The 10,513-nt window shown below is 54.1% G+C and overlaps 1 protein-coding gene across 2 annotated transcripts in view; it reads left to right on the forward strand.

Moving 5' to 3' along the window:
- Positions 1 to 10,513, forward strand: part of RASSF5 (Ras association domain family member 5) — a 65,281-nt gene that overhangs the window by 33,213 nt on the left and 21,555 nt on the right. The window contains exon 1 of one of the 2 annotated variants that reach the window (XM_073884516.1): positions 3,320 to 3,867. The exons of the other annotated variant lie outside the window; for it this stretch is intronic. Within the exon in view, the coding sequence (XP_073740617.1) occupies positions 3,748 to 3,867 (120 nt within the window). The 5' untranslated portion in view covers positions 3,320 to 3,747. Of the gene's footprint in view, positions 1 to 3,319; positions 3,868 to 10,513 lie in introns of those variants that run through there. 2 annotated transcript variants of the gene reach the window in all.

The following is a 10,513-nucleotide window of genomic DNA, read 5'->3' on the forward strand; positions in this document are numbered from 1 at the left end:
GATAATAGCTGTAACTTCCTCGTCAGTTTGTTGTGGGGATTCAATGGAACGATGCACACAAAGCTGGCAGCCCAGGGCCTGCACATAGCCGCTAAGAATACTTTCAAACTGTGTTTCACAGGCGAGTAGCGCCTTGCCCTGGTTTTCAGCCTCTGAATATGCTGTTAGGTCACAAGGCCCCACATCTGACCTCCGCCCTGACACCCTTCAGCTGGACAGCTGAGGGATCCTGGAGTGCAAAGCCGCTCCAGATGCCGTGTCAAGCTGGAGCTGGAGCTGGGCTAGAATAGCAGCTCCTGACTCCCAGTCTTATGACACAGCTTTTCTGGAACACGTAGAACCACGTGGTGGATCAAACGAGGGTATCTGGGCACATGTCAGGATCACATCTGAGAAAGGAAGAAAGCTTAAAATAGTGTCTTTCATCATCTGGAACTTTGAGCCAGGAAAGTCACCCATTTCACCATTTCAGTGGGGCTTTCTGAACCCTGGCGTGATGCCTTGGATTTAAGGCTCCGGAGGCTGCAGCCTAAGGTCCGGACACTTCTTCCTGGGCTCAGGGACAAGAACAGCCAGCCAGTCCCTATTCTTTGTGTGTTCACCGCCAGAGGCTCAAAAGGCTATTGCCCAGGCTCCCGCATTCCCCTACCCCTTCTGCCCCTCTCCCAGGTTCTCAGTGCTGATTATTCATAGGGAAGAGTTGCCCACGACCGGGTCATTAGACACTGAAAGGAATTCAGTCTTCCTCTCTTAGGTCCCCTGGAGCTTCTTCCTCCTGGAGGCTGGCCAGCTTATTATATTGTATTTGATCTTTGCAGATTTCTTCTAGTCCCGGGGTCCTCACCAACACAGTGTCTGTGTTGCTGACTTCTTACTTGTGGCTTCCTTGCAGGCCTGGAGTCATTGACAGGTGGAGCAGGGTGGGGAAAGACACTAACTAGGAGGGAAGAGACTTGGAAAGCATGAGCTGTGATGGAACATGTTACTTCCCTCACTTTCCTGTCTGTAAAATCGGTATAACAATCTGCTTTCAAGGTTCTAGAGCTGCCTAAGATAGTGAATGGTAAAAAGGCTTTCAGAAGCCCTATTCAGACACTAGTTTTTCATAATATTTGGAATGGCATGGAGCAGCACCCTAAAAGAACACAGCGTCACTTAGAACTTTTCCTAACCGGGTCTGGCAGCTGGCGTGTTGCTCAGAAGGAGAGATGCGTGCTGACCCCTGGGGTACTTTGGCTTGGGGTTCAGAGAGGTTGTTACCTGCTGTCTCTTAAGATTGTGCATTTTGAATATGTATTTTGAATATGTGGCGTTGCAGTTGCTTTGCAGAGGTCTCTGCATGACTCCAAGGACACAGTGTGGCCGCAAAGAACCTGAGGCCTGTTTTTTCTTAAGTATTGGATTGCTGTGGAGCCAGGAGGTTCCTTTTATAACGCAAAGTGTGTGTCTTTGCTGGCTGGACAAAGCAGGTAGGCTGTTGATGTCCCAAGGATCATGCAGAGCCCCCTCTCTGCAGCATTCATCATTCAGCATTGGACTTGGAGGTACTGGCGAGGTTAATACCAGATTCCTTTGCCTGAACCGCTGTCTCTGGGGACACCCCCACCAAAAACAAAAAACAAAAAACAAAAAAAACCAGCCTCTAAAATACTCATTTGAAGAAAAGGTTGTTCCAGACAAAGCCAGAGGTTCTTCAACCCTATAAAATGTGAGCTTTCCCCCCAGAACTTCCCCAGGTAGCTCACTCCAGCCCCACCCCCAGCTGCTTACTTGCACTTCGTATCCCGCTGCTGGTGTGGACCGTTCTCCTGAGCCCAGGGTGGCCAGCCCGCTAGGGTGGCAGCTCTCAGCTGTCTCGTGTTCGTACCTGCCAGGCGCTCACAGGCTTCTGGGAAAAAGACTGTGTGGGAGGATGGATCCAAATTGGGCTGCAGTTTGAAACCCTCCTGAGCACTGACAGATTTGGCTAAGGTGGGGGAAGGAGGGGGTTCCTCATAAAAATAACAGGAGCTTAAAATGGAGTTGGCAGCTTGGTATCTGGGGACTGAGTCTAGCCCTCTGGCCAGCTTGAGCTTCCCCGGGACTGGATTGTTTCAGAGTTGCAGGGAAAGCCATGCAAACCTACCTGGAGAGAGTCCTGATAACCCCTCTTGGCCACCCTCCGGGACACTCCGGGGACCACAGGCCATCAGACTCTGTCAGCACATTGCCCCCAGCATTGCCAGGCTCGGAAGGCTTTGTTTTCCTTTCCTGGGACTCCAGGCCCCACTCTACTGAAAGATGGCAGAGTGCACACCAAAACAGTCCCATTTCTGCGGAAAGACTGTAGATCCCAGCGGCTAAGAGCATGGGCCCCGGAGATGCACAGGCCTTGGTCTGAGTCCCAGCACACATATCCTCCTTGTATGACTCCGAGCCTCAGTTTCCTCATGCATAAAATGGGAATAATAATGTCTGCCTCAAGGCCGCTGGGCAAGTTAAATGACCAGGCACAGGAGTTTTGCAAGCAAGGGTACCTCTAACTGCTATTGCTGTGCAAACGTGGTCTGAAAAGTTATGGCAGTGCCGCCCTAATTGCTTGGAGGGCTAAACCCTAGTCAAGGAAGATGTTCCTTCATCCAGTCTGACGGGGACATGTACATGAGCCGTCTTTGATGGGAATGACAGGAACTGGCAAGACCCCCTCCTGGTCAGACTGCCCGGAAAACGTACAAATCACCTGGGGTGGTGTGTGCAGGCTCCTTTGGTATCCCAAGTCTTCCCTTGGGCCAAGTTCTGCGCGCGTGCGTGGAAGGGGAGACTTGCGCTCCCGGTTGCCATCGCTTTGCATATGATTTGCATATGCTAGTGGGGCCACTGCAGTTTCTTCAGGCATTTCCAAGTTAAAATATTGCTGCTTCTCCAGGCAGACCAGATATCGATTTTCTTCCTCTCCGGTTACTTCTCCAACCCCTCTGATTGACCGGCTCCTTGTGAATGGGGGATGTGGGAGTGGATGAGGAGGTGGATGGGGGGAAGGGAGGAGAGACGCCGACGGCCTTAGGGCACATTCTACTCCGCGAACATAAGCCATCATGGGTGATGAGAATGAGCTGTTTCCAGAGGGATGAAGAAAGGCCACAAGGAGTTTTCAGCCTCGGGTGCGTCCTGGTCTGTTCTTTACCTGCATCCCTAACCTGACCTCTGGTGCCCCAGGTCCACCTGTCCCCTGGGATCCAGGGCCACCCAGTGAGGCAGGGAGGCGCGGGCCAGGGGCGGGCGGGGGAGGGGCGCCGCGACAGCCGAGCCCGGCTTTGGGGAACCTTGCGAGAGGAAGTGGCTTCCGACTCCTCTGCGTGCAGGGCGAGGGGCAGGAAAGGCGCGGGCAGGCGGGGGAGGTGTCGAGATGGCGTTCCGCGCGCGGGGCGGAGGGGACCAAACCGCAGATGCCGAGTGAGCGCGGGAGCACGGCGCGCGAGGCGGTTGCCCACGTCCCACCGCGGAGCTTGCAGCGCGGGCGGCGCGCGGGGAAGGGCGCAGGTTACCCCGCCACCCGAGCCGCTCGGGGCCCAGCCTGAGAGCCGAGGCGGCCGGCGCCGGCTGCGCCTGGCCGGGTGGCCCCCTTCACCCCCCACCCCAGCCCGCTGCGGGGCTGGGAGCTCGCGCCCGGCGGGGCCCGGGGCGGGAACCCCGCCCCCCCTCCGTCGGCCGCCGCGGGAGCCCGGCTGGTCACACACGCGCCCGCTGCCTCGCGGGGCCCCGGGCTAGATGACGGTGGACAGCAGCATGAGTAGTGGGTACTGCAGCCTGGAGGAGGAACTGGAGGACTGCTTCTTCACTGCCAAGACCACCTTCTTTAGAAATGTGCACAGCAAACATCCTTCGAAGGTAAATACCGTGATCCAATGCAAGAGCCTTTCACTGCGGGGTTGGGGGGGTTGGTGGGGAGGACATCACCTCCGCGGTCCAGAAGGGAAACCTCGATCCTGGCCAACAGGCAAGGCCATGTGTTACCAGAGCGGATGGCCAGTTGCCCTGCGGACCCTCTTGAACTCCTTGGCTGAGCGGACCAAGGGTTGGATCTGGAGCCCTTCCGGGACCACCAGCAAACACTCCTCTTTTTAATACTCTTTCCAGTATTTCCTGGCCCTGGACCTTTTCAAAATGGCTCTCTATGACTTGGGGACAGCGCTTGGCTCAGGGTCTGGTGACATGCTCACCTGTGCCTGGGAGGGTGAAGGGGCAACTGCTCTGTCACTCCCCCGGCCTGAGCTTTGAAGCTCTGGGTGGAAAATGGATGGCACCCAGTAGGATAAACATGCATAGATTGAAACTTCCGTTTTGTGAGTGGCCAGAAACCATCTTAAAATAGTTTTAGCGACTTTGCAGAAGTGCAGGGTGTTTTTAGAAGCAAACTAAACCTTCTCTAAAGTCTTTTTTCCCTGTTACCATTTTAACTTACTGACTCGGTTGGGGTAACCTAAAGGGGGTTGTATGTGCTTCCTAATGGGGTTGTATGTGCTTCCTACAGCAACTCTGGGCACCCTGCATGCCTGAGTCCCCTGGCCACACCCTCCCAGTTGCTACAGATCATCGTTGGTGGGAGTGGTGGCAGAACTGTTTGTTTATTTGTTACGTTATTTAGATGAGAGGGTTCCAAGCCAGGTCCTTGGAGAGGTTGCCTAACAGGGACTGTTCATAGAAGTGAGCTGTTAAGTTTCACAGGTGTGTGCAGGCTCATCATTAATTTAGCAGTCCTACATGGGTAGATTAACCAAAAACTTCCCCAGACCTGACTCTGGGGCCTCCTGTGTGAATAATTCATCTTGCCTGTAGGCGCTGCATTTCCTGGGTTCTGACATCACGAAAATGTACCAGACCTTTTAATTGTGAGAGGGCACCCAAGAATCAAGAGAAAGGTTTTGATATCAGTGTTTGAAGGAATCAACTAAAACGGGCCTCTGGAACCAGCACCTGCTATCTGGGGCACCCCCTCATGAGGCTGGGGAGCAGGGCCGGTTCTGGGGGGCTGGGGGCAGGAGTAGGTAGGGCTGTCGATAAGGCTCGTGCAGAACAGCATGGGTGCCGAGGGGAGGTATCCTGCTCTCTCTTGGGGTTCTTGCTTTGTTGTGTGGACGGCCCCCCAACCCCCACCCCACAGGCACTCCAGCTGTCTGGGGTCTTTAGACCGGTGGCACACTGGAATTAGCTGGGGAGCTTTAGAAAATGTGGGTACCTGCCCACAAGTAGAGAGTCTGACTTAATTGGCTTGGGGTACAGCCTGGGCATCAGGATTTTTGAAAAGCTCCCTGGGTAATTCTGATATGCAGCTGAGGTAAGACCATTGCTCTAGAGAGTTTTGCTGCTGCCTGGGGAGAAAATGGTTCCTGTTTTGAAAACCAAGTTTAGCTGCTGTGCTTACTGCCAGGCTGTGAGCCCTTGGTCCCAGAAGGTGGGCTTTGGGCAGAATGAGGAGGACGAAAGGGCACTGCAAAGCTGGGCTTTCTTTTACTTGGCAAATGAAAAAGGTAGCTGTGTCTGGTATTTCTGGGAGAGATAGAAATATCTTGTAAGAAAACATGCTGGGGTGGGGTTGGGGATGGTGGGTGACTTGTTCCTTGGCCCAGACAGCCTTCTCTCCTCCTCCCCACCTCCCAGAGCGTCACTCCTGAAAATACTCCTTTGGTTCGGCGCCCACATCAGCTCTTTCTGTACTTTGTCTAGTTCTTGAATCCGTTCCCTAACATGAGGCCTCCGCCTGTCTCCCTACCTCATTTTGCCCCAGCACAGAAGCCCTCAGGGGGCAGGGATCCCTTCTAAGAAACTCATTTGTTGGACCCCGCACGGGGCGATAAGGATGAATGCTTCCGAAGGGAAAGGATGGTGGGCATGGCCCCTCTGAGCCTGGCCTCTGCCGAGCCCCTGGATGAGAAGATCTGGGCCGAAGGGCAGCGCTCCTCAGCCCAGACTTGCTTCCAGCGCCGCCCCGTCCGGGGAGCGAGGTCTGGGGGTGAAGGGCTGTGTGCCTGCCCGACTGGGGAGCTGGCGAAGCTTCATCCGAACGCTTCTGTCTTTCGTCCTTCGAAGTGTTGTTCCGCCTTTAATCACATTTTCAGCTCCGTCCTCTCCCTCACAGCCACTTGTGGAAAGGTGTTTCAAAGAGACCTTCTGCCCTATCATGATCCCATTTGGACCCCTAAGGACGATGCTTTTTTCCTACCCGAAGACAGATCACTTCTGAGCTCCTAAGGGAATCCCTCTTTCCTGTCTCCAAGGAGAGGCGTTTGTGTGTTTCCCCGGTCGCTGAGAGACTAGGGCCCCCAGCAACGTCAAGATGTCGGCTATAAATAGCCTTGTCAGAACAACCTGTATCTGCCACCGGCCTGTGCCTGTTGGGGACCAGCCTGTGCCTGGCGGGGACCGAGCTGCTCTTCCTGGTGCCACCACCTGGGAGCTGTCACTGGCCCCACCTCCAAGGAGTCCCCCTCTCCAGCCCCTTTGGTGGGAGGTTGGGGGGGTGAGACAGTCCTCCCCATTCACAGAAAGGAGGTGCCAGAAGGTGGGGAGATGGCAGCGGAGGAGGGGGACCGCGCCCTGGGCCCTTGCAGAAAGTGGCAGCTGTGTGGGGTGCTGTGCCTTGCCTGAGGTGGCAGAGACACCAGGTCTGTCCAAGGTCACGCAGCAAGTTTAGGTTGGAGTCAGGGTTAGAACCTACACTGCTTGCCTCCTGACCCAGAGATTTTTCTGCGTTGGTCCGATGAAAGGCAGCCTGTGGTGATTTCTAGGGCTGGTGACAGTGATGCCAGGCCCTCTGGCCATCCCTGTCATCTGCTTCTTTATTCCTGTCTGGGGTTGGACCCTGGAAGTGGGGGCCATCTTCTGCCCCGTCAGTTTCCCCAATGCCCACAGGTGGCGGCAGCTTGGGTTTTGACGTCTGAGCTCTCCTTGTGTCTCCAGGACCCCAGGACTCTGGAGCCACCCAGAGCATCGGGGTGGGCCCCCTGAGAACACATGATGCCTGCTTCTTGCAGAATGTCAGAGCTGAAAGGGATCCGTTTGGTCTAGTGCCTCACTTTACAGATGGAGAAACTAAGGCCCAGAGAGGTGGGAAGGCTGCACCAGGCCACATGTGTGGTCAGGTGGAGCCAGGACTAACACCCTTCTTGGACTTCTGTCACATGCTCTTCTTGGTCCTCTTCACTCGGTGGGTGACCCGGGACCAACAACGGTCCTTGTCTTCTCAGAGCCTTCTACTGAATGGAAAGACCCAAACAATTTCAGGCTCCAGTCTATAAGGCACACCAGTCAAGGGGACATTGGCCCTTACATTTAACTAGCAGGGAGTTCCCTGTCAGTTCCAAAATCTTACAACTTTAATCATTTAAAAGTCCTTTTTGGTGTCTGTCCCAAAATCCCGCTTGCTCGATATTCTTCCTCATGTGTGTTTTCTTTGTGGATGCGGAGGACGGAAGGTGACTCTGTCTGTGGTTTAATATCCTTCAGCACACGTGGAACACGCTCCCAGCCCCTCTCCAACTCTTGCCCTCGGGTTTTCTCTGGTCTGTGCTGACACCGTTGACTCTTTTTTTTTTTTTAATTTAATTTTATTATGTTATGTTAATCACCATACATTACACCATTAGTTTTTGATGTAGTGTTCCATGATTCATTGTTTGTGCATAACACCCAGTGCTCCACGCAGAATGTGCCCTCTTTAATACCCATCGCCAGGCTAACCCATCCCCCCACCCCCCTCCCCTCTAGAACCCTCAGTTTGTTTCTCAGAGTCCATAGTCTCTCATGGTTCGTCTCCCCCTCCCATTCCCCCCCTTCATTTTTCCCTTCCTACTATCTTTTTTTTTTTTTTTTTAACGTATAATGTATTATTTGGTTCGGAGGTACAGGTCTGTGATTCATCAGGGAGGGTATGTGCTATGGTGAGAGCTGTGAATTGTGTAAGACTGATGAGAGACACCATTGACTCTTGAAAAACTCAGGGCAGATGCAAAGGAAGAAGCGGGTCTCAGGGGTCAGAGTCAGAACCACCCCTGGTTCTGTTCCTGCATTTGTCCGGCCATCAGCCTTTTCCTGGACGGAGCCTCTGTGGCACGCCTGGGACATCAGCCAACCCTGATGACCCTGGGACCAGTCAGGGAAATACCTGTCTCTCCCCGAGCCTCAGGCACCACCACCCAGGCCTCAGGCATGGCCCCTGCCCCTGCCCCTGCCCTTCTTAGCATGAGAGAAAAGAATACTAAAAAGAAAATCGTTCCAAATTAGAGCAGTAGAAGTAACATAAGAATCTTCAGAAGTGTTGGACTATTTAATGTTTTTAGGTGCTATCTCAGGAGCCTGCACAGACCAAGACTAACCTCAAAAGATGTTTCATGCCGGCCCAGCCCCAGGATAACCTTCCTTTTAGGCTGTAGGCTGTATCCCCCTCCCGTGGAGTTCACCACCCATTGCCTTCTCTGGCCCTCCCTGGTGTTGGCTTTTCTCTGCGCAGACGGTAAACCTTGGAAGACCCCAGCTCACATCCCCTTCGGGTGCAATGCTTCACCGAGCACTGGTTTCAAAAGCAGACTTCTAAGTGCTGGTTGGGTTTAGTTGCTTGTCTTCTCTCTTGCATCCTGTATCACTAGGATGGACTAAAGGTTAGAATAAGCAGCCCCTGCTTTTCAGTCATGGAACGTTAAGAGCAAATTATTTCCCCCTTTAAGTCAAGTTACATTGGCAGGTGGGGATTCCGGTTAACACATGGGAGATTTTTGTGGGCCAGGCCCGGAAATGGTGTTTTTTTACACCCACACGCCATTGGCCAGAACGGGGTCACGTGGCCACACCTAACCACGAGGGAGGTTGGGAGATGAAGTACAGCTGTGAGCCCAGGTGGCAGAGGAAGCAGGTTGCGGTGAGAGCATTTAGCGGGCTTGGCGCCGCAGCCTTCCTACCCTCTTCTCTGCGCAGCCACCTTCGGAAGCTCTGTTCATACTTTCTTGGCGATGGGCCGTAACTCTGTACCTCTCCTTCGTCTGTCACCAAGGATATGCTGCTCCTGGGATGAGGTCCTGTCTTCCCCAACTACACTGGCAGCTCCTTGAGCACAGACGTTCTCCTCCATCCGTGCCTCTGTAGCATCTGAGGCCACCAGGGATGCCCCAGGGAGGTCCCGCCCCCCCTCCCTGGGAAGCACTCTCGGGATCACTTTTTGAAAATGGAGACTCAGGGACCCCCGCCTCAGAGTTACTGGGTCCTGAACCTTTGCCGGTAGGACCCTCGAATCTGCTTTAATCCAGGTGATGATCCTATTTACTGAAGTCAGGGAGCTACCTGTTTAGGAAATACTTAGTAACTTCAATTAAAATATGAGATGGCGTTTATCACAGATTCCAGAGGGTCACACAGCTAAGTAGAGACAGAACCGAGGACTCAGGGCCCCTGGGTCCCCTGGGTCCCTGTTACCCTCACCATGACCTGCTGAGCGAGGCTGTCGGAGTGGCGGCCCTTCGCCATGGTGAGTGGCACGTGGTGTGGAAGCATCCGAACTGTGAGCCGAGTCCTGGCTGGTCACGGCAGCTCCAGCTATGAACTGAGGAGCATGGCCAAGTCACTTCATCTCTCCAACCTCGGGTCTCCATCGTTCTTTCAGCAAGAACCCTTGTGAAAGGAGCCTGTCTTGATTTTCTTCCCCGAGGGTCCCTCCTCTGCACGGGAGCAGATCCCTCTCACCACCTTTTCACGGAGCTGGTGGGGAGTTTAGGTATTGCCTACCGGGCTCTAAGCTGTAAGGACTTCCGTAGGGAGGGGTCAGGAAGAGGACCTGCCTGGCTGGCACGTGTCCCCTCCTCTAGGACTGTTTGTGACTTACTCAAGACATTCTCACCTCTGCGTTCCAGATGCCTCCCCTCCGGCCCACCCCTTCCTGCCTCACCGTGTTAGACCATTTATCCTGACTTAGCTGGCTTTACCCTATGAAGCAGTTCCAGTTCCAGTTCCAGTTTGGGGCACATACAACGTCATCCGCCCGAGGAGTTTAAGGAGAAAGGAAGAAAGATCCCACACTAGAAGCAAAGCCTGAATTCCAGCTCTTAGTTCACAGTGCCAGGTTGGACTCTGGATCCAGCTCCCAGCCCGTGAGCTAGAAAGGGTAGCCCCCACTGGGCTCAGCCTGGGTGCCCAGGAGCCTGGGTCCCCTTCTTTCTTCCGCTTCCGACTCTCCAGGTAATCCACACCTGTGCACTTTCTGGCTTTGGGATCGTTCTGTATGGAGGACCCAGAGCTGTCCTCCTCCAGAGCCTCAGTTTCCTTTTCTGGATGGCTCAATCTACCCATAAAAGAGCACGGGGACCCCAGGCCTCGCCTGGCATGTTACCTGGGAGACAAGAGGACCAGATAAATTTGCCAAGAATCAAGAGCACTGAGTTTCTGGGGCCAGGAGGAAGAAGGGAACTGTAGCGGCAGAAAACCTCGACTCATGGGGCCTATGGCTTCTCTCCACGGCGCTTTCCTGACATCCTCTCTCTTCTTTTCTCCC

This window comes from Callorhinus ursinus, unplaced genomic scaffold (genome assembly GCF_003265705.2).
Source record: "Callorhinus ursinus isolate GAN/ISIS: 27379988/994484 unplaced genomic scaffold, GSC_fseal_2.0 scaffold57, whole genome shotgun sequence".
Taxonomy (NCBI): domain Eukaryota; kingdom Metazoa; phylum Chordata; class Mammalia; order Carnivora; family Otariidae; genus Callorhinus; species Callorhinus ursinus.